Here is a 24,405-nt window from a genome sequence, read left to right on the forward strand (position 1 = left end):
TATAGAAAATTCGACCAGACGAGTTTTTCCATGGTTTGCCACACGAAGCTAAGGAGGAAAGCAATTATTTTGAGCACCATCGGTAGTTGTTCATCTCACTAGTTCACATGATTTTAGATTGTAACAACCCGGTATTAGACTCAATCAACGTTGCTGTTTAATAAAAATACGTTGCATTATGGTTTGTTTATTGTTATAATTTATTGTTATAGTCTTTGTTATAGTCTTTTTACTTATGGTTGCTCTGAAAAGGGCTGTTTGTTTGAATATTTTCGGGGTTTTGATGACGTCATCGTCGATACGAGGCGTACGTAAAACCGAGGGTTCATATAACTGGGGGACGTAAAAACGAGGTTCTACTGTAATCTGTTTTTAAACTATTTAATACAGGTACTTTGATGGTTTTTAATTCACAAACTTGCTGTAAAAATCTTAGATTGAAATTAAAAAGATATATAATCAACCCAAAATCCATTTTAGGATTGTATCATTTCTCTGACACAGTCCTATGTTTTCTGAGTGTCTATATATCTTTCTCATTACTTTGTATTAACTGGTAAAAATTAGTTAATGAATCATTGTTTAATTAACTCCATTATTGCTTGTATACCTATTACTATTTGCTTTATTTAACAGCAGAGACTCTCAATTTATACTATGCAGCTTTTTTTATTTACAAGCCATCAATATCCACAGATCATGTATTATAATAGACACATTAATTTATTGGAGGAGATTGATTCGCAACATCTGCGGAAAAATGTTAAGTTAAACGACAGTTACTCTATAATCTACAAAAAATCCGCAGTTGAAATAGTAAGCTCGGCTCAAACATAACCTAATAAGGGGATGGCATTATGACTTGTCATTTAAGGTCAAGTTAACACTTATTCTACCAATATATGATGTAACCATCAATATTTAATTGACATGCTTCATTAGAAAAATCATATTTCATTAAAGTTTAATCCTGCAACTGTGCATACAGACCTTGTTATACACTTTTTAATCTATTACAGACTGTACAGACTAATGTCTAAATGGTTGTGGTAATGTTTTGTCAAAAGAGCTAAAGAAAATAATTTTACATATTAAAAATAAAGCTAATTTAATCACTTTTGAATGTAGTTTTTATCACTCATATTATGACAAAATCAGAGTAAATTATGGTTGGAACCATCTATATTTTACTCAAATATTTTTTTCATTTTGTGTGAGTGAGTGTTATTCATATTTTTATTGCATTAATCATGCCTTCTATATGTATTTTTATAAAATAATGTAAGGACATCATATTTCCATTAAATCTTGCCTTCATTTTCTATACTGGTAAAGGACACTAGTCTAATTTTGTGAAGTTTGAGATATCATTTTGATTTATTTTATTGTTTATATTATATTTATTTCATATACAATAGTGGTAAAACATCAAAATACAAAGCCAAATTATTACTAAAAATATAATACTGTATATTCACTATCAAGAGGCTCTCATGAAAAATCTAACTTAATGCTATTTTTTTTAAATTATAGATTCCCAGAAAGACGAGATGGTTTCTGATTCAAGATCAGGGATAAGTAACCAACTTGTAAGTCATGCACCCTCTATCATTTATGCTTTGTACTATACTCAGGTTTTTGCTGCTGTGAAAACCTCAAAAAATAACTTAGATATAAGAAATTGTAAAAAAAAAAGGCAATAATATACAGCATACATTCATTTATCTCTGAAATATTTAATGAGAATATTTAAATTTACAATTTAAATATTAATAAATACTGAAATATTAGTATAAAAAATGATTGGCAGCTTGGCAAAAAAGCTTACATTTACAGCTTGAACATCTGTCCATGCCTACTACCCCTTCCTTCGCTCCAATTTAATAGTATTATTTCCTAAAAACTAGAGCATAGCATTAGAATTAGAATTGACCTCAACAGTACAACATGAACAAGATATGAAGTAACAGTTGCCACGCACGTACTGACTTGTTTCCTAGCAACACAAACAATCACAAATACTGTGTGCTTCTAAATGGTGAAGTCAGCAAAAAATTTAATACAAATGTGGTAAAGTTAAACCAGTATTATTGATGCAACCAGCAGGGGGCCTATCTTGTTCATCACAGTATTTTGTTGCTGTATGATTGTTTGACAAGTTCAAAGTTCACCAAACTTGTGGCAGATTTGATGATCAATTCAACAACTAAAGTTAACAATGTAACTTAAATGAATAAAATCCTTTATTATATGCTCATTAAACTCATAAGCATCATTTTGAAACTTGTGTGTTTGTTTAGGCGCATATGATGTCATGGAAACTTGCCTTTATTTTATACCATTTATTATTTAAATTATATTTTCCAAAAGTTAATATCTAATGGAGAAACAAAATTTCGTTATAATGTAGTATTTGTTTCCTTCACATGTATTAACTGAAATTGCCAGCCCGGCCAACAAATTTAAATAGAATTAAACTAGACTTACAAAATATGTAAGAGATGGACAAAGAATCTAAAATTTGTTATTCTGAATTTCTGACAAAAATATTTGAACTTACTACGTAAAGAAAACAACTATGGATAATTTACTATGTATTTTAGGTGTTTTCTTTACAAATTATAAATTACATTTTTTTGAATAATTGTTTAGGTGGTTGATGGTTTTCAAGATTCTAGTGCTGAAAATCTGGACATGGTCAACACAGAAAATGTTGCTAAAGTCCGTATGCGATCGCATCTCAATAAGGACAGAGAAAAACGTAAGTATTTTTTAGCATTATTTTGCTATTCAAGCGGTTTTCCTCTTTCTAACAACATAAACCAAAAAAAGAATGAGTCTGAAGGAAGCGAAATTAACTCTAGTTTGAATAAGGAACTAAATTTATGGCTATTGGTTAAAGTTTGGTACCAGGGATTGTTACATTTTTTGGGGCTAAATTACTTGTCCTTTTAAATTGGAATTAAAATTGAAGTGGTATTTTGCATTTGTTGAGCTATAATTAAACACTTAGGTCAGGGGTATAGGAAACATTAATGTTCAGAGCAAGGATAACAGCAGAATTGAGGCAACATTCAGTGACTCCCTATGTTATTTATTACAATAGCTTCTGGCTGTCAAAATGCGCTGTCCAATTTATAATGCTATGTTCACACTATGAAGTTTTATGTGACAATACTGTTGATATGATGTGACATCATTATATATTGGCAAATAACAGATATTTCTCTCAGAAAGCTTCATAGTGTTAATTAATTGAATAATTTATTAAACTTAATACCTTATGGATGATTCTTTCACCTAAGCCTAACATCAATGCCCTTATTACAATAAATACAGAATATTATAACAATAAACAATCCATAAAGATATTAAGTATAAATCCATAAAGATTTCAATAAATCAGAACAATAAATTTAGGAGAAAAAAAGTATGCTATGGGAAATTTAAAAGGAAATATCTAAATTTGCCTTTGAATATGAGTGGATAGATTGTAAAGCTCAATAAATGAACGAAAATATTAGCATGATTTGATTTTTTTTTTTTCATTATTCTTCAGGTCAAATTCGAAGTGTATCTATGTTTGAACCAACAATGTAAGTTATTGGTTTTTTTAAAAAATAAGTATGATAATGTGTAATAATATACACATTTATTCATTAAGCTAATTTGTAATCTATGCTTTACTCATTTAATAAAAATTTTGCATTTTATTTGCAAAATTCACTCCACAAGCACATACACGCAATCACTGAAGAGTAAGCACATGTGCATCTGGAAGGTCATTCACAATCTTCAAAATTAGGCAGACCTAATAATGGAAATGTTAAATAATAGTTAATTTGAAACTATTTTCCAGTAAAATATCCTTTTACTGTAATGAAAGTGTACAAAATAAACGAGTTTGTGGTCGCATGTCTTAAAGTAGCTAAAAATGACTACTTTGCCATCTGGGTTTTAGGACTCCTCTATAATTTCGTAGTATAGCAACGACTCTGACGATGGAAGCTGCATATGTCGTATAATGATGTGCTACTAGATAGTTCATCAAGCAGTACCAAAGCACTGAGTATACACAGCACAAGACAATCTTAAAAATGATTTTTTTATAATACGATGGAGTATTTTTAATCAGCATTATCATACTGTAAATGCTAATATTTGTCATTGTGAATGGCCTCAAAAGCACTTACACATTTCACATGCACTTTCTATATTAATATCAAATTATTTTACCAATGGAAATATTGTTTATATAATATATGATTAAAATATTACCCAGCCAATCATGTTTCAATATTTATTTTAATCAAAATTTATTTCTTGTCTATTTTTAAATTTTGGTAAATTCTGAAATATATCCCAACAAATATTTAATATTCTGCTTACTGTTATTTTGTTTAAAGAAACCTTTAGTTGGCTTTTTTATGCCACTTACTTTTGCAGCGTTAGAAATGCTTTACACAAAATGTTTTGTTATCTTCTTCACCCTACTGACATGCTGGTGATGTTTATAGTTTCACAAAATATTTACAACAGTAACATCATCATCAACATCATTGACATCATTATAATCTTCATTATCATCATCATCATCACCGTCATCATAATCATTATTATCATCATTTTCCCTGAATCCATTGTATAACCAACAGCATACAATGCCATGAATTATGAACCTTCTAATTTTTCATACAATTTCCTCCATCGTTCCATCTCCCATACAAATATTATCAACCCTTCCCATATAATTTTCCTCAATTACTACCTTTCTCCTTTATACTACAATTTCCCATATACATTCTCCTTCCCCATAGTCTCCCTTCCACCATGTTCATATCACAGCATACATTGTAGTATGTATGCCGTGGCTAATTTCTCTCTTTTTACAGGCCTTTAACTCATTCCACCACTTCACGCCCTAAGCCCAAGACAATCGGTGATCATCAGTAAGTCTCTCATATTTAATTTTGGTAATCCCATAATTTATTTTATGTGTCATGCACTGCCTTAAATCCATCATGCTTCTGAAATTGCAATTGTTTTTTTTTGTTTAATTTCCCTGATTTGCATATTTTAGTTTTATAATCTGCATGCTAACCTCCTCGTACACTATATTTTAAAACCACAAAAACAGTATGTGTTGTAGATTTAAAATGAATCCTTTAATGTACAGTGTTACTTTGTCCCTAGAATGTATACCTGCACCTGCAAGTATGAGTTTTTCTTTTTTTAACATTTTTTATTTTAATGAGAACTAAGTAATTTCCCAGTTGATTATATTTTGTTCTAAATCATGAAACGAGAGGCAAATAATTGTAAGTGGACTGGTTCTCTTTATGAAAAATTGATGAAAGTCGTTGTGTAAATTTCTAATTAGGAAAGTGTTGTAGTAAAAGTCTATGTATCCGTAATAGGAATTAAAGATGTATTTACTTATAGTCCAATTAATAATACATTCAACATTTTTAAAAATTTCCAAAAGGCTTAATCATAAAGGACACAGATTACTGGGACCATCAGGTGATGGGCCTAAGCAGGTTATATTAGGAAATTTGATTCATGGTTTTGTATTTACTACATTTTATAGTCAATTTAAATACAATTGAACCATTAGTACTACATCTTTCATTGCAAATGTTGAAGAGGAATCTGTGAATGAAAGAAAGAGCATTCTCTAGCATTCTGTGTAGATTCCCCAACCAACCAGGGCATTGGGGCTTGTTGGAAATTCAAATCCAATGATGGAATGATATCAGTTACTGTAGTCAGTAACAAAGACCAAAGAATGTATGGTTTCATAAGACTTGTAGTGAGATCAAATGAGGCAGTCGTTATTAAGTTGTTCAGGTATCCATATAAAAAGGTTTTGATGGACACTTGAAAAGGTGCAACATTAAATGACGAAGTCATGTGTTAGAGTCTCACAAGATCAATGTCCTATGAACTATTAACACCTTTCACTCCAGAATCGAATTGCATTTCTTTTAATTTCATATATTGCCAAGTGTTTATATAAAAAAATTGATGTTAACATGATTAAGCTCATAATTCACAGTCTAAGACATTATGATCAAGTTAGATCTCATGCTTTTGGTAGTTCTAATGCACTTAAGTTTACACTTGTCAATTATTTTCCTTGTCTGACAAATTACCGCAAATTACTAAAGGTGATCTGGCTATTAGTTTTAACACTTTTATTGAAGGGGTTAAGCTGTATTTTCAACAAATATAGTTCTGGTTTTAATTAAAGTAATTATAACGATTTTAATTTATAAGATAATTTTATACAGTAGAACCTCGATTTTACGTACGGTACGGGACCGGAGGGCGTACGTAAATCGGGGGATTCGTAAAATAGAGGTTGAGTTCAATTTATGGTAACCTGTGACCTAATACGTACGTAACGCTCAATAAACGTATGTATGAACGAACGAACGATGTTACCTAGGCTAGACCTAGCCTCTAGGCCTACGAATAAAACCATGTGTTTAGTGTTTTTATTCATCAATTTACGATGTCATAATAAAGTGTTCAAATAAAACCATGTGTCTAGTTGTATTAATTCATCAATTTATATCTTTTATTTAACTAAAGAACATGAAAATATTGTAAGATTACCTATACGTCAAAGGTATAACTTGGGAGTTCCCCTTCATGCCTATTCTAAACAACAGAGCTGTGGTGTTGTCTAGGCCTTTTGAGACAAACTAAAACCAATTAGCGTTCGTGTACGTGAAACAGCAACCATGTGCTATGCACTGTGTGAGCCAACCAATTAGCGTTCGTGTACGAAACTATGTCTACTCAGCTTCGTGTAGAAAATTCGACCAGACGATTTTGCCACACGAAGCTAAGGAGGAAAGCAATTATTTTGAGCACCATCGGTAGTTGTTCATGTTTTTCTCACTCAGTTCACGTAGTTTTAGATTATAACTGTACAACCGGATATTAGACTCAATCAGCGTTGCTGTTTAATGAAAATACGTTGCATTATGGTTTGTTTATTGTTATAGTTTATTGTTATAGTTTTTTTACTTATGGTTGCTCTGAAAATGGCTGTTTGTTTTGAATATTTTCGGGGTTTTTTATGACGTCATCGTCGATACGAGGCGTACGTAAAACCGAGGGTTCGTATAACTGGGGTACGTAAAAACGAGGTTCTACTGTATATTGTTTTATTTGTGCTTTGCAAATGATAATTTGAATATTTCTATTTTACTTAGATAATCTGGCAATTAGTTTTAGTATTTTTTATTGACAGGGTCAAGCTTTGCTTCCATCAAATTTTATTCTAGTTTTAATTAAAATAATTATAAGTTTAATGATAAAGAGTTTGATTGTAATAATTATATTTTATTGTTTTTAAGTGCTTAGTAAATAATTTGTTTTATTAAGATAATCTGGCAATTTATTTCAACGTTTTTTATTGAGAGTGCCAACCTGAGCTTCCATCAAATTACATTCCACTTTTAATCAAAATAATAATAATTTTAATGATAATAATTATAATAATATTTTATTTATAGTTTTTAAGTGCTTTAAAAATTATTATTTTAATATTTCTGTTACATCTATTTCTTTGGTTGGTACTGGAGAGCTCGCAGACAGATGGGCTTTGCCCTCTTTTAAACAATCCTACCAGGCGCTGCTGAGTCGTATTTGTATTTTTGTATTTTTATGTTAAAAAAATGATATGGTATGATGATATGATAATTTGTTTCACTTCCGCATATAGCATTATCAGCATGATTTTAAATTTATTTCTCTACGTCATTCATGATATATATGATAGATATACCATATTTATTTGAATAAACACCCCAAGATATTTATTGTTGTGAAGGGTTACTGAGGGGGTGTTTATTCGATGAAGACATTTATCTGAAGGAGTTGTTTATTTTTTTTCGGTGAAAAATGGATACGTAAATGTGGAACTACAGTACAGTACATGATTACTGTCAAAATGTGTTACTGTGTGTGATCCTAAAGACTTATTAATCCCAACCAATTTAGAAAAAAATGTAATACTACTGGAGTAGAATATTAATAGAATGTGTTGTGGATGATGTTGCTTTCATTAGTTTTCAGAGGGCGTTTTTTCGAGGAAAAATTAAATGTTTATTCAACGGAGGCTTCCTTGCAGATGATGCTCCGAAGTTGACCTCTATTCGAGGGGGCGTATATTCAAAGCGGGTGTTTATTTAAAACGGGCGTTTATTAGAATATATGTGTTATGTATAAATATCTGTGTTTTGTCTGTCAATTTGTAAAAAATTATATTTGTGACATTTGTCCGAAATCCCATGGAAGCATGTGTATTATTATGATGTGCCAAACATTACCATATTGCTTTTAACAAAAGTCAGAAAAATATTGTTTAAGAACCCTATTCATTTGCAGGATAAGCAAAATCACGTCGGAAGAAGTTCCACAGGAATCTGATGAGCTTGAAGCGGACCCGAATTACGCAGAATTCCTAAAGACGCGACGCAGGAACAAAGCACGTATGTCGCTAACAGAGTTCTTAAGTGACCCTCGGAACTTTGATGAAGGAGAGGAAACTCAAAGTGTTACCAAGAGGGAGACACCTAAACCTCGTATGTATTTTTTAAGCTTCTTATTCCATGTCTTCCTCACCATTACACTATGGACATTTCCCTAAACAGGAATTATTTATTAATCAACTTAAGCCTTTGCCCCTATTAGAACTCTAATGTTACTAAAAAGAATTGGAAAAAATACAGATATCAATGAATGTACTTATAAGCTGGAGCTGTGACTTAATAGTTGAGGTGCCACCCTTCTAAACCAAATGTTCCAGATTCAAACTTGGAACTCCACTTTCAAAGCCTTGTCAAAATTCTTGGTTGTAGAGCGGCAAAGGTATTGGCTGTGTAACAGCATGTGCCTCGAGCATCATGTTTGATGGATACATATTGATAAACTGGAGCCAATAATTTCATGGGGTTTTAAAAAATGTATTTGTTGTCAAAGCAGAGGGCAGATGAGTGCAGTCTATTGAGTGGTCCGTGCTACATATTTACAGTTTAAACAAGAAAATTTTAGTTATACTTGGAACTTTGGCAAATATTGGAGCATAAAATACAGATACCTAAATACCTTGATATATTTTGTTTTAAATGTGCTAAAAATATGTTTTCTTTTTGTTATTTTCTAAGGTCCTCCTGTGTTTAGGAAGTTTAGTTTCTTGAAACAGAAAACTAAAAAAGACAAGGTAAGCTAAGAAAAAAGTGAAGAAGACAAACAGTACTTTACGAACTAACAACTTTTATTGTCACACAAGCTTTCGACCATACAGTAGTAGGATTCATCAGGTCACATTCACCGGATGAACACCACTGTGTGGTCGAAAGCATGTGTGTCAATAAAATTGGTTAGAGTGCTATTTGTCTTACATTTACAGTTTTTAACATGTTAGAATTTGATGTCCTTAGTTTCTTCTCTTGAAGGATGGGCAATTCAGGATTTGAGAATTGCCTAGATTGGTTACTGGTTAGCCTATTCCCGTCAGCAGCAACTTTATCTCGTAAATATTTTATTGTTTATTTGCCAGTGTGATATAGAATTCCAGATTTCATACTATATCCTTGAAACCTTGTCTGATAATGAGTATTATTCCAATAACTTCATTTAAAAGTCTACTTAATCACTTTTCTAGAAGGACCGTGAGGAACCGCGTCTAAAACATCAATTTGTGCCTGTTTCATTTTCAACATCGAAGAAATGTCACCATTGTGAAAAATCAATGACAAACAAGGATGCACTACAATGTCAAAGTAAGTATTGTTATTGTTATTTTTCATTGTTTTGGTGATAGTTCAATGTCTGAATAATTGTTGTGCAATCTCAGAGTAAATATTAATTGTTTTTATTATTGGTAATTCTGGTGGAAACACCGCAAATTGTATGCAGATTTTTTTACTGATTTTTTGGTTGCAATTTATGCACCATTACTCTGTCTAAAATATAAATTATAGGCAGCAATTTGCAGTTGATATATTTCAAGGCAGCAATTCCTTTAAGAATATCCGGGCATTGTATTTTGTGATACGATTCTAATAATAGTCAAATTATTTACACACTTTCAACCAGGCAGGTACCTAGAATCAGTGTATGTGGTATTTTTATTTTTCTCAACAGTTTGTCAAGTTAGTGTACATAATAGTTCCTGTAAAGATAATGTAGTTCCATGTACAAAACCCTCAAGACATCCAAAACAGGTAAAAATATATGCAATTATTATTATAACTATAATTGTGTTTTTCTTTTTGTTTGAAGTACTGTAGTAAAGTCAATAGCACAAGACCGAACATATTCTTTGCAAGAGACAAACGTAGTTTCTTGTTATTAGTACATAAATTTCTGTTGCGATTGCTTGTAGATGAAGAATGCGATGCAACTAGACTCGTGCATCAGATCGTTTTTAATGACGATACTTTCAGACTGCTAACAACAAAAAGCAGAAAGTTTTACGTTGTCCAGCGCTCACTGAGAATTAAAATTGGATTTTGGCGGCTTGCAGTTGTTTCAGCGAACACAATTTTCTGCCCGGTTTTAGTCACTTACACATTGCCTGCTCCCTGTCGACTCTCAATAAGTATTTGAGGCCCAACAATATCAAGCATTGTTTGATATTGAACAATGCTTTTTTTCTATTCTTGCTAACAATGTTATTGCTCTTCATCGAAATTGTTTGGTCATGTGTTTTGGGCTACAGTTGCAAGCGTATGGTGATTGAGTGTGTTGATATATCTACTCACATAAATAATAAGTGCATTTAAGGTGTTGCAAGTATTTAATACTGTAGGTGATAGATATATTAACTTAATGATTGTTGTGATCATCATTATCAACAGTGTAGCAACCCAAACAACTTAATATTACAACAAAAAAAAATTATTATTATTATTGTTTCATGTTTTTATTATAAACATTACCAAAACCATAATTACTATTTTCAGTTTTATTATTATTATACGATTACTTGAACAATATTTTTTAGGATGACTTGTATAACTTAGAAATTCATGCTCATCTTTATAAATATTAAATATTATTTTAATTTATGCTATCATTATGCTCTTTATCATTAAGAACCGTCATCCCCATTATTATCACCACTACAGTACTTGTCATCATTATGATCATCATCACCATATCAGCTTCATATTATGATTTTATCATCATTATTTAATCTACCATCTCATCATTTTCATCATCAGCCTTGTCATTATTATCATCCTATCATCATTGCCAACATCATTCAATTATCATTTTTATCATCAACATATCAGCTTAATATCATCTTGATGTCATCATCATTTCATCATTATATTCTCACTCAATTTAATTAATTGCATTAAAAAAAAAGTAGATGTTCATACAGATAAATGAAAAAATGGCATTACATAATAATTCAACCAATTATCATATTTAATTAGTTACCTATGTAGTACCTTACTCTCACCTATCCCAATAGCCTGATGTGTGTAACTGTTATGTATTGTGTTTATACTATCTTATACTATATACTCTATGTCGTGTTTGTTAAAATCTCCATCACTCATTCTACGATCAAGCTTTGCTGTCTTCCTTTACACTGTATCACTCCCTTCATTCTTAGACAGCTCATAAGATCTTTTTTACAGAAGCTGATATTGCGATACTTTGGCCATTCACTCATCAAACCCACGGCTACGGAGGTGATAAAAATTTTTCTCAATTTATGAGCTGCTGCCGAAAACCCAGAAACATTAGCTTTGCCATCATCACACAAATTTCTTTTCTCCATCATTTTTTTTTATTTAATGTCGTTACAAGTTATTACTTTGTTCAGGTCATGAATCGGTGTATTATATTGTGCACATTCTAAAATGGTTATTTCTTTAAATATATCTAGATTTTATTTTTTTTAATGTTTTATTTTTATTACTGCAAGCATGCTCAGCATACTCATTTGCATATTCATGTTGTGTAAAACTAACAGGTGTGATTTTGTTTACCTGGATATGCAAATTATTTTCTTTTGCCTTAACATAAAGTATTCATGTTGTATATTTAAGAATTTAATTCTTTAACTTGGTGTTAATCTTAATATTGGAATGTGTCCTTTTGTAGCTTCAGCAAATATTGATTATATATTTTTGCCATACAGTAACATATCATTTCATACTTTATTTACGGATAAACAAAAGTATTAACATTTTTCTATGAAACATAATTTCCTAATACATGGTCAGTAAATAAGTAATTAAGTGGTAAGGTAGTAATAATATTTTATTTTTTGTTAAATTATAAATTACTCTAACATCATTTTGTATTTAATCATCAATTAATTTTTGCATACAATTAAAATATTGGAAAACCAGAGCTAACCAAAATGAACTTAACCACAGTAGCTATACTGGTGGTCCCATCTTCAATGACATAAAAAAATATTTATAATATTAAAAATCAATTATGTAAAGAAAAATTACAAAGAATCAAAATGGAGATGTTTTTACAGTCAGGCTCCGGAGGAAATAAATGTTTTGATATGTTGTAGAAATGGTTTTTCTAAGACAGAAAAAAAGTTTTTTGACAAAAAACTGAATGAGATACAGATTTTTGAATATTTAAAAACTGGGGAAAACCACCACCCTTTTTTTACACCTTTTTCCCCTAGTTTTTAAATATTCAAAAATCTGTATCTCATTCACCATTCCCCAGTTTTTTGGTCAAACAACTTTTTCCTGTCTTAAAAAAATCTTTTCTACAACATATCAACAATTTTTTTTCTTTCGTAGATTGACTTTAAGAAAAGAGGATGGGCTCGGACAGTCATTCGCTATTACTGAGCTGGGACAAAAAAACATAGCTTGATCATTACGTGTTTATCCTGTGTGGACCAGTTGCAATGACATGTGAGCCAATTTTGAGCATCTGTGAATTTTCAGAGTAGCTGCATACACATGCTAGAGTGCCAGCGTATCAATATTGGCTATAGCAGCATCACTTATGGTTGTGTTGTTTGATGCAGGCCTAGGATTTAAATCATTCTCGTTTGCAGCACACTTAAAATGCACCACCAATCCACATTAAACAACTTCAATTTCTCTATTTCGCACCTTTTCTACCATCATCAAAAATCTTATTATTCTTATTATTTTATTAAATTCAGCATGCACACATTTTTTTCTGTCTTAGTAATGGTAATCCCTTGTTCATTTGGTGCCTTTAGCACTACAGCAGTGCACATATACAATTTATAAACCTTATTATTATTATTATTATTAATGTTATTGTTTTTATTGTTATTATTATTATTATATTATTATGCCTGGATTTGTACACTAGTTCCTTTATGTAAATCTGTGTTTAGTTAGTAGGTTGTATATTGGTAACATGCAACACACCTACAAACTGCTGTTTCTTTTTCTTCTGTTTTTTTTTTTTTTTTTTTTTTTTTTTTTCTTTTGTAATTTGGTGGGCAGAACTATTCATTTTAATTATTATTATTCAGGCAGCTGTTTTGTTAATCTCAGAGACACTTTATTTAAATTATCAACATGAAACAACCCTTCTTCTGAGAAATAAAGTGAGTCACTTGGTACCAATTCAGTTCACAATAATGTTTTCCTAAACTTCAGTGAGTTGTAATTTTGCATTTTTTAAAATTCAATTCAATCAAACGAATGATCTTTTCTTTGACAGCTGTTCAGTTGAGCCAGTCAGTTCGTGAAAGACCAAAGTCAATGGCTGTTCCTTCTCAAGGAATGGTAAGAAATTTTCTTTAAAAATATTAATTTAATTAAATTTTTATTTAATTTGTGTTAAAGATTTATTTCTATGTTGTTAGATTGTATTATATTAATTTGGTGTGAAATACCATGATTAACCTACCAAGGATTCAACCAATAATTTAACTTACTTGCTACATTTCGGCTGCTACTTCAGCGAGTCTTTAATACACAACTTGATGTTAAGTTGCTGCATTGCACCTTAACTTCATGTTTTGGTCAAAGCTCTACAAAATAGCACAGAAACAGCTAAACTGGTGGTAGCCACTCTGTGTGCGCTGAATCATGCAATCCATTTCTTGCCCAGTTCATTCCATTTGCTGCTCATCTTGTGTTTCTGATAAAATTAATGTAATGTCAAACTGCTCCTGTCTTATGATCAGAGAACTATAAAATCATTAATGAAATTTCTTGTTCAGTGGTTGCTTCATAAACAAGTTGGGTTTTTTTTTTTTTTTATATGACTTGTATTATTACTGTTTTTATTAACCATTATTCTATGAGAATGTAACAATTAATTTACTTTTGTGTGATCCATTGCGTATTAAGCAGTACCTTGAAAAAAAACCTGTCCTAATGAGAAAATCCAAGGGTGTATACCACTTGGCCTCATAGATCAGTTGGTAGAGTATCCGAAAGGTAATCGGAAGGTCTTGGGTTCGATTCCCGATGGGGACATACATTCTTCTCAAATAATTATTATCATTCTTAATATATTCTGGTACATTTTTTCTATATTGCCGTTTTAACCCTTGTTTTAATGATTTGCTTTTGCCTGTTACATGTGTATTGATAACTTAATGTGTAAGGCGCTCTGGTCTATTTTGGAAGGGCGTTTAATAAGTGATTATTATTATTATTATTGTTATTATTATTATTATAAGCAGAACAACTTCATTAAAAATAAAGTTTCAAAAGCTCGAGCCTACAACTGTGGCAGTTGGCTTTTGGTTACCACTTACATCTAAGTGGTAACTACTGTTGCAGTAGACTTTGAAAGATATTTACGGCCGGCAGAAATAAATGGCGCATTTCCAAATGATAAAATCCTATGATTTAGGTAAGAACAAGACCAGTTAATTTCGCCCTGAACAGCGTTCTGAACTGTATACGAAAAAGTAATTCGTGCTCCACGGCCTACTGATTAAAAAAAAACAAATTTCATTGGCACTGCACTCTGAACTGTAAAACACTCCATGGTCTACTGATTTCGTAAGAACAACAGTTTAGTAAAGCACAAGTACCAAAATGGAGTCCAATGAGAGCAATGTGGACTGTACTTGAACAGTACTCACAAGAGCTTTAGTGAAAATGATATCTACCTAGCCTATCCTACAATTTAATAAATACAGTAAGTGTTAAAATGAAGTGCTATTATACCCATTGTACTGCACTTTCTGTTTCGAAACCGCAGTAGCAAAACTTTTAATTATAAGGAAACTGAAACTTATTATTGAACAAGTTAAAAAATATTCATCTGATTACATAAGTTATCGCATTTCCGTGTTCGCTACGATGTGCTCTGAATTGAGAATCAGATTTCACAAGGGGAATGGTTACAGTGAATTTGGTATAAAATCATAGAAGATATCTTGCTATGTTATGGATTATGAGGATGAAAGCTCGGTAGTGTATGCAATGTGCGTGACAAGATCAAAGGTTATAAGACATCAATATTCTCAGGTCAGCATATATTATGCTATTTATATTACAACTCAACATTTTATATAGCTGTTCTTAGGTAGGTCCTCTTTCAGCAGTTCTCATTAATGAGCATACTCCCTCTGTAGTGTTGTATCCATAGAGTATTCAACACCTCAGCATTAAAATAACCTTAAAATGTTGGCTTCCCACTCACTAAGTGATAAAGGTGTTTGTCAATAAAATTCATACTTTTTGTTTCAATTGCTTATGTGAACTACTAAGAGCAACCTGCTAATTTCTGTAAAAAAACAAACAAAAAATGTTTATTTTATATTAAACACAGATGCCACCCTGACACGATTTTTATCCCCGCAATTCCACGCGATGCGTCGTGGCAAGACGTGCCATTACGGTGGTACGCTGCAGAGCGTGAACCCGTGTTTGCGGCCTGTTTACGCACAGTACACACAAGTTACGCACTGTGTACACAACGCACGTCAAATGTACCGTATTGACACGCAATGGCACTACTTGTTTACGCATTGGTTAAGTATTGTTCGCGCATTGCTCACGTCTACCGTACCGCATTGTCCCGCAGTGTCGCATAAACATGCATAATTCCCGCTGTCTTCCCGCATTGCCCCGACAAACAACATGCATAATTCCCACTGTCTTTCCGCATTCGCGCAGAGTTTGTGCATTGTTCACGCATGGTTCACGCATATGGCATGATACGTGCCAAATTTTTGAACATTTTAAAAATCTCTCTACGACATGGCGCGTACCACTACACCCTTCACATACTCCTCACGCTCGTTCCCAAAGACTTTAATCATTGGCACGCTGAAGTGCGCACAAGTGCGGCAACGAAAATCAAGGATGTATCATTGTGTCTCCTCACAATGATTTATCATTTTCTAATTTAGTTGCAACATTATAATGATGATATCTTATAATAAACTTTTAGTAGAAATAATAAAATTTGATTATTTTAGCTAAAATACTCTAGCATAATAATCAGAATGATGATGATAATAATATTTATAACATAATGCTGATAATAATTTTAATACAATTTGATAATTAATAAATGGTAAGAATTAAAAGCACATTTTACAATGGATTAAGTAGCTGAGTTTAAAATTCCTATTATAGAGAGATCCCTTAAGCTGTGTGTTTTCACTGTAGACAGACTCTGGCCCGAAAGCGATTCTTCTGCTTATGTCAGATGACAGAGATGCATTTCTTATTAGCTGAGCCATTGATTGATGCGGCAACGTGATAGAGCCATTCTTATTGGCTGCATTAATATCTTGTGTGATGAAGCCACCTTTCCAGTTTGCATTTACAATGTTGATTTGGAATAATAATATTTTATTTTCTTCTGTGTTTCCATAAAGTGTATTTGATTGGTGATACTTCACAATTGTGACAATAGTCTGATTGTACTAAGGACATAATACAGTAGATCTGTTGAGGAACAGTGAATTAATATGTAAATAAGGAAATAGGGATGCATTGATAGACAGATTTAGGAACACTGAATGTACTAAGATTGATATATTGATAAATGCATTCTAAATGTCAACATATATTATTGTATTTCTCCATCTTAATACTCGCTTTCAATATTTTGTTTTCTTGCTTAATTTTACTTTCATAGTCTTCTTCAATTGATGAATTTCTTGTATCCAGATAGAATTTTCAGTAACTGTCTACATTATTTTTAGTTTTTTTTTTGTTATTAAATATTTATTTGTTACTTGATTAATGTTAATTTATAAGTTATTATTATTGAATATAAATGATTATGGATAATTTACTAACATGTATTTATTTCATTTCTTCATTTATGTATTATGGTATACAAAATGTTGGTTTTGCCTTGGTCCAAAGTAAATGAAAGAGTTCCAAAATTCATATGACAATTAAACCATTGCTTTGTGCATAGAAACCGCAACCCTTAAAGAGGTCCGACTTATTTTGTTATGATAATAACTTATGACTGTGTTGTTATTGTTGCTATTTGATGTTTTTTTATCTAATCCTTGATTGATTGTTTCTTTCAGATTAATCTCAGTAGTACTCCAGATCTGAAAACTTACCGATCCAGTTCCATTTTATCGTAAGATTATTATTATTACGATAATTAAGATTAAGATTATTATTAAGATTATTATTAATATTATTAAGGTTATTAAGATTATTATGTCTGTTTCAAGTTTTCTCTTGCCTTTTATAATGTCTCTTTTTTAGAATCTGTAAAATTGTTACAATTTAGTCTTTAATACTGCAATTACAATTATTTTTGATTAAAATACCTTTATGAATAAATGAATGAATTATTACTAATCAGTTTGAATGATATTTATTTGGCTATTTAATTTATTTTTTTCCTAAAATGTTGTCTCTTTTTATGGACAAGTCTATAAAATGAATCTTGCATCTTTTTTATCCAGGAGAAATGAAGATTTGACTGATGCAGATAATGGCTCTGTTTTGCTCTACCCAAGGTAAGAAACAAATTCTTGATGCTTTTTAGTTAATGTATTGCATCAGACCTTTTATGTTTTTTTAACCAGCAACTTAACGCATACATGTAAAATTAAATGTTGGATTTGGTGTATATATCATATGTATTTTGTCTAGTGTCAGAAACCATCAATGCCGACAACAGTTTTATTTCTTTGAAGTAAGGTTACGTCTAAAGACATTTATAGTCAATGCCACTTTATTACTAAACATTTTATGTATTAAAATATTATTCATTTATCCAGGGTAGGGCCATAATTAAATGTAATGAAGACAATGTGGGCCCTGGATTTATATATTATGCATGAATTACTGAGATATAACACTAAATGTATTAATTTGAAGGCAATAGCGTAATGATAAGCCTCCATTGAAGCCTTGCTATGCTTGGGTCCTGAGGTCGCATAGGGCCTACCGAGACAACATTGTTGACATTTTAAGGGCATATTTTTCTATATTATTATTTTACACATTATATGGCCCCTAACTTCGATTGGCTAAGGTAAAGGTAGGAGAATAACCCATAACTCTCAATGTCATTGCTGAATTGTCTGTGACTATAGTTGCCTTAAAGAAGCGCTTATAGTAGCTTCATGTTCGCATCATTCGACATTAGCCCATACCATTATAGATATGGCTACCTATCATTTTGATGCTAAAATTAGACCATAGTAAAAAGTGGCAAGATTATTTGTACTTATCTACAATTGAACTCACAACCTCCAGATGAATAGCCTTGGTGCCTTAATCACTTGACTAAGCGGAAGCTCAGTGGTCAAGAGATTAAGACACCAGGCTAGTTATGTGGAGGTCGTGGGTTCATTGCATGGTATGTTAGGTGGTGACACATGTGCACCAGTGACGTGAGATTAGATTTTTGTGGCTGACTTGCCTGACCATGTCTAATACAGACAAGTGGTGGTGCCAGAATTTCTCTGACAGCTGGGCCTTCGTTTTTCTATAAAAAAAAAAAAAAAAGGGAAAAAAAGGGCCACACCCACCTCATCAGTCACCTCTAGATTCCAGCTCTCTGCCTTAAAAATGACTTAATTTTCTCAGTATTACTGACCAAGTGACAGAACTATAATGCGCAATGGTAGAGAAGGGCAACAGTCACCCTGTCCCTGCCAAAATATGACAAAGAATAGCACAGTATGTAGATGGTGTAATTGAAAATTCAGTCATGATCAAGGGTCACCTATGAGGGGCATAGGCTGGGTTCCTTTTGGGGGCTGGGGGAGGGTAGCATGCAAAAATTGAGAGTGTGGAACTGGGGTGTGCAAAAATTGAGAAAAATGAACTAAATTCCTTTTCCAGTGAAAACTTGTAATCATTTTTACTATTTGAACTCACTCAGTGGAACTAACATGCTGCCCCTCCCACCCCCTTCCCCTGTCTACGGCCATGCCTGTCCATGCCAAAGTATGATCAAGAAAGCATATGTTAATAGCACATTAGAAACTAGTTGCCACAGAAGGTTAATGCCCAATAGTGTATATTAGTTAAATGGTTAATGGGTTTTTCCTATATTTTATAACTAAAAATGTACAATTTTGTCATCAATGCAAGGTATTTTTAGATGGGTTTTTTTTTGTTTACACCTTTTGTACAAAAACTTTATTTGTCTCTGTATAAAATAATTAATATAGTGAGTAATACAACAGCACAAGATTTATTTCATAAGTAGATTTTCTTAGAATTTTGTTCAGCATTAATTTCTTAGTAATTTCCATCATCATGCTCTCATTCAATACAGGTTACTCCGAACAAGGTCAGCAAGTGATAACTAATCACAAATCAGTAATAAAATTTAATATTCGCCTTTTAACTCTGTAATTAGCATATGTTATTAATTAAAACATTGACAGCGTATTTCAGTAATATATGTGTTAGTGTTGTATGAAGTGTTTACAATATGTGATGATGAGTTGAGATGTTCCTGTCATAATAATATTATATACAACAGATATTATAATAGCTGATATATTTTGGCTTGAAGTTTAATCTTAACAAAATTACCAGTGTTGAAAACAAATATAATTTGTGTGTGTGTGGTGTTTGCTAGCTGAATAATTTTGTTTGATTACCATATCTTTGGTTACAAGTTTCATATAGAAATTATTTTAGATGTTTTGCCTGTAGATGGATGAGGTGAATTGTGGGAAATATACAACAATTGGGTTTTATTCTCAATACTGAGTCATTGTTAATATCCATGAATAATCCCAGATTATTATGGATTAATTTTCTATTCATATTTCCCCCTACCCCCTTCTTATCTTACAATCCAGAACACATCGAATTGGCTAATCTTCATGTGCATTTCTCCAATCTTTTTCTGCCTTTGTATGAAACCCAGCAATTGTGTAATCACAGTCTGTGTTTTGGTTTTTCTAGTCTCAATTACTCGAACGCAAGCACTCTCTTTTATAGTGGCCATTAAATTTAAATTACAATTCAACAGTATAGGCGGACTTTGAACAGGAGGCAGTGTGCATTGCCATTTGCAGTGTTAGTGTCAGTGATGGAGGCCACAGTGAGCTTTGGATCTCAGACAATTGAAAGAACTTCTGTAAAAACAATAACAGCCTCTGAGATGAGATTAGATGCAAGTTATGCAATCAGGATCTAGTCGCATGCTCATATTTTTTGTATTCGCATGTCAAAGGTTATGATGAGATCACGATGATGTCATGTTTGGTCTTCTATTGCAAAAATCTATCTGGATATTTTAAATGCATTACCAATTGACTGATGAATTTATTTTGTAAGTTCTGTCAGGCTTTCTGTCAGACTTATCTTCCTCTCGCGTCCATTGTGAGGGGAGTTGTGGCAAGATGTCAACAGCCTCACCCAAATTTAAATCTCCCCTCTCCTCACCCGGATTAAGGATGGGGTCAGGTGTGTTTGAACGGGTTTATGAAGATGTTGATTTTTCCCGTTACAGCCTGAGCAGCGCACATTCTGTATCAATTGAATCGCTAGAGGATCTGAATTATGATTATGATGAGGATATTGCTATGAAAGGACCAGAGCCAGAATCATGGAGTGCAACGATGGACAAAAAGGTAAACATTTTTGTTTTATATTTGTGATCATACAGTATGTCATTTATTACACTTTTTAAGAATCATTAAAAATCCGAAGAGATGGTCGACCAATAGTTACTTACTTACAAAAAAGTGATGACCAAATAGCTATAAAAATTCAGTGCATGCATTTTCATTAAGTCACCCAGTGCCTAAGGAAAATGTGGTTCATGGGCCTTAAGTGAAAAGATGATCATTTGGGTTAAATTATATTTGTTTACCTTTGTTGCCGAAAAAGTGTTTCGATAATAAAGGTGCCCCAAAGGATGTGTTCTACTGTACTTTAAAATTATTGAAATACAAATCATTGAATCGTGATGCTGACATATGTCACCCAGCTATTGACCTTTCAACTTGGGATTAGTATGCATTTTTACAATGTAGTTTAGTCAGCAATGCTTTGTCATGCATATTCTTGACATTTCCACTCAGATATGTAAAATCAGGTTTAGTGTTGTAGAATAATTACTGAATTAATATAGAACAGGTTTACTAAATACCAAGGTAATGAGATGATGGTCTTCAGAAATTGTTTCTTCATTCTTAACACCAATATCAATATTTAACCATTTTTTATACCTACAGTAATTTCTTTTCTTTTTTATTAAACCAAAAATGTTTGTTTTATATTGAAAGTGATTTAAATTGGTTTAACATCAAGTTTGTGGTTACCATAATTCCATAAAAGTTACTGTATAAATTTACTATTGTTTTTTATTCATTGTTATCTTTATTCTAAAAATTGTTTCTGTTTATTTTTAGACTTTGAAAAAAATGAATGCAAAAGATATTAAAAGACAGGACCACATATTTGGTAAGAAATTCTGTGTTATGTTCAAATGTTTGATTTTGCGAAATATCTTATTGCAACACTGAACCAAGGCCTTTGTATTTGAAAGGTGTGCATCTAAACCACTATGCCACATCTCCATTTCCTCTGCAATTTTAAATGAAAGTCTTCAATTTGAGACCATGACACAGAAACCTTAAAATACTATTAGTTGCATCCTGTATGGCAGCTAGTATCTGATAACATTCATAATACCTCAACTTCTTCGTTATTGTGTTACAGGCTTAAAATTGATAAGTGACATAGATATACATTATTAATTATTTAAATATTTTGTTATATTTGAGCCCTATTGATTCTATATGATTTAACCACTAAGGACCGACCAACAGAATAGATTACAACCTTTCAGGAGATTAAAAAAACAAACCTCTTAAAACCTAGAAAAGGAATGACCTCCGGACATTATTTTCAGATTCCCCTTTAAAGATTTTTTGTGATTTAAGAGTGCAGACTTTGTTGATTAATACACCGAGAAAGATAGCCGTGATTTATTACGGCGTGTTTCCTTGATCAGACTCGCAAATAACTCCCGCTGATGGGTACGAGATCTAAACATCATTGCAATATCCGCTTATATAAAGTTTCCGCCATTCATTTTAGCACCAAATGTAGACCGTAATTCACTCATCCTTCCTGATAGCCATTCCATTTCAAATGTTTTGGCTGAGGTACATGGATTAATTTAGAGCGTAAAAAGTATTTCTATTTATCATTCACTCACATACTACTGCTTTAATATTTTTCTCGCTAATCATCTTTATTCGTATTATATCATAATTATTATGACATACAGATAACCACAATAATGGTAACAAATACAGGAAAAGCTTTGATGATGTTGGACATGTTTTCACCTCTAACATGGCTACTCCAGGTGATAAGTGCAAAGAGATGTAAATCAATCTGTTCTGTATATGAACATAAAGCATAATAACACAATGAGTCTGGGCTTTTGAATGGTGATTAACTTCCTTAGGCTATTTCTACTGCCCATATAGTCACAGATTCAGTGTAATTAATGACTCTGCTATCTATAAACATCTTGTTTTTGCCTATAAAAGCAAAAACCTTGTTATATATAATATATTGTTTTTTTCTATCTCTTACAGAGCTTATTCAAACTGAAAAACATCATTTAAGGACGTTAAAAATAATGCAGAAGGTAAGAATATCAAGTTGTACTTACCCAGGTGATAAGATTGATTTTTATTTTTTGCATGAAACACGCTTTAATGTTACTGTGTTCAAGATTTTCTACGCAGCACAAAAATGATACGGAAAGAGTGATACAACCTGTCAGGTTTTCTTGGATCTTCATATGAATGTCAACAAAACATGTTGCATAATAATTACAGTGATTACAATGGTTGTAATACCATTTTTAGTTATTATGCCTACCTAAGCACTAAAGCTCAAATTCATTTATTTATTCTGGTTTTAAAGTGATAGCACTTTCAGTGATGCGGTACTGGTTTCAAAAGTGGATCACATGAACAAAAAAAATATAAAAGAAATGCAAATCAAATGAACAATAATTAAAAGAAATATATAAACGTAATTTTAAAGAAAGCTAATAACTAATTTGATTTCGATCAAGGTTAGGATTTATTTAGACACATAAAAGGATGTGAATACTAGGACAATGAGAATTATGAATTCCACCAGTTTAAAGTTTAAATTATCCTATAGTCATCCAAAGTTCTAAATGCAAAATTTGATCCCAACCTTGTGGAACTTTGTACAGGGAAAGATGTTTATTTAATCTGCATTTTACAGTTTACTAATGTTTAATGGTATTCGATTGGAAGGTAGATTGATAAATCAATCGATGTGAACGTGTTCTTAGAAGACAACTGATAATACTGTGTATTCATTAACGTCAATAAATTAATGCAAATTAACTCTGATAAACCTTTTACTTGTGTTTATTAGTTTATTTATTGGTGGCAAATTATTTCTGATGGTTCTAATACAGAATAGTGTATTTTTTGTAAAATAGAATAATGCTAGTAAATAGATTTAATCTAATCTCTCAAATTCCAATATATACTTTGTGTATTGACCTAAAAAGAAAAGTATAATTCAATATTTGTATTTTTGAAACTTAGAATATTTCTTGCCAATTATCAGACTTACAAACATAGTACTGATGCATTGGTAGTGCATTCCAGAATAAAGGAAGATAAATAGATATCTCCATTCTCCTGCAGATTTTTAGCTACGGAATGCAACATGAGTTGCACATGGAACGGGATTTAATTAATAAGATGTTCCCGAGTTTAAATGAACTTGTGGAGATTGCAGTGTCTTTCCATAACCGTCTGAAGGAACGTCAGAGTCAAGCTAAGGTGGTTGAGTGTATAGGTGATGTTCTTGTTGACCAGGTAAGAGACACAGTGTAACTCTTATAATAATAATAATAATAATAATAATAATAATAATAATAATAATAATAATAATAGATGGATTTATATAGCGCAAATAA

General features: G+C 31.8%; 2 protein-coding genes across 5 annotated transcripts in view; both read left to right on the forward strand.

Moving 5' to 3' along the window:
• LOC117122575 (rho guanine nucleotide exchange factor 28-like) overlaps nt 1–12,457 on the forward strand; it is a 57,478-nt gene extending 45,021 nt beyond the window's left edge. Inside the window, exons 14-22 of one of the 4 annotated variants that reach the window (XM_033268190.1) lie at nt 1,534–1,589; nt 2,653–2,761; nt 3,560–3,596; nt 4,893–4,949; nt 8,404–8,600; nt 9,183–9,238; nt 9,683–9,800; nt 10,165–10,244; nt 11,673–12,457. In XM_033268190.1, coding sequence (XP_033124081.1) covers nt 1,534–1,589; nt 2,653–2,761; nt 3,560–3,596; nt 4,893–4,949; nt 8,404–8,600; nt 9,183–9,238; nt 9,683–9,800; nt 10,165–10,244; nt 11,673–11,753 — 791 coding nt within the window. In that variant the 3' untranslated portion in view covers nt 11,754–12,457. The remainder of the gene's footprint in view (nt 1–1,533; nt 1,590–2,652; nt 2,762–3,559; nt 3,597–4,892; nt 4,950–8,403; nt 8,601–9,182; nt 9,239–9,682; nt 9,801–10,164; nt 10,245–11,672) is intronic. The other 3 variants (XM_033268191.1, XM_033268192.1, XM_033268193.1) reach the window with 3 other exon arrangements.
• A 1,225-nt stretch (nt 12,458–13,682) lies between these two features.
• The window catches only part of LOC117122542 (rho guanine nucleotide exchange factor 18-like), a 22,605-nt gene continuing 11,882 nt past the window's right edge, over nt 13,683–24,405 (forward strand). The window contains exons 1-7 of the mRNA XM_033268135.1: nt 13,683–13,781; nt 17,516–17,571; nt 17,906–17,959; nt 20,926–21,046; nt 21,830–21,881; nt 23,030–23,082; nt 24,131–24,304. Of these exons, the coding sequence (XP_033124026.1) occupies nt 13,698–13,781; nt 17,516–17,571; nt 17,906–17,959; nt 20,926–21,046; nt 21,830–21,881; nt 23,030–23,082; nt 24,131–24,304 (594 nt within the window). The 5' untranslated portion in view covers nt 13,683–13,697. The remainder of the gene's footprint in view (nt 13,782–17,515; nt 17,572–17,905; nt 17,960–20,925; nt 21,047–21,829; nt 21,882–23,029; nt 23,083–24,130; nt 24,305–24,405) is intronic.

Source organism: Anneissia japonica, unplaced genomic scaffold (assembly GCF_011630105.1).
Source record: "Anneissia japonica isolate Jap-2015-1 unplaced genomic scaffold, ASM1163010v1 scaffold1889_len2455224_cov183, whole genome shotgun sequence".
NCBI classification, from domain to species: Eukaryota; Metazoa; Echinodermata; class Crinoidea; order Comatulida; family Comatulidae; genus Anneissia; species Anneissia japonica.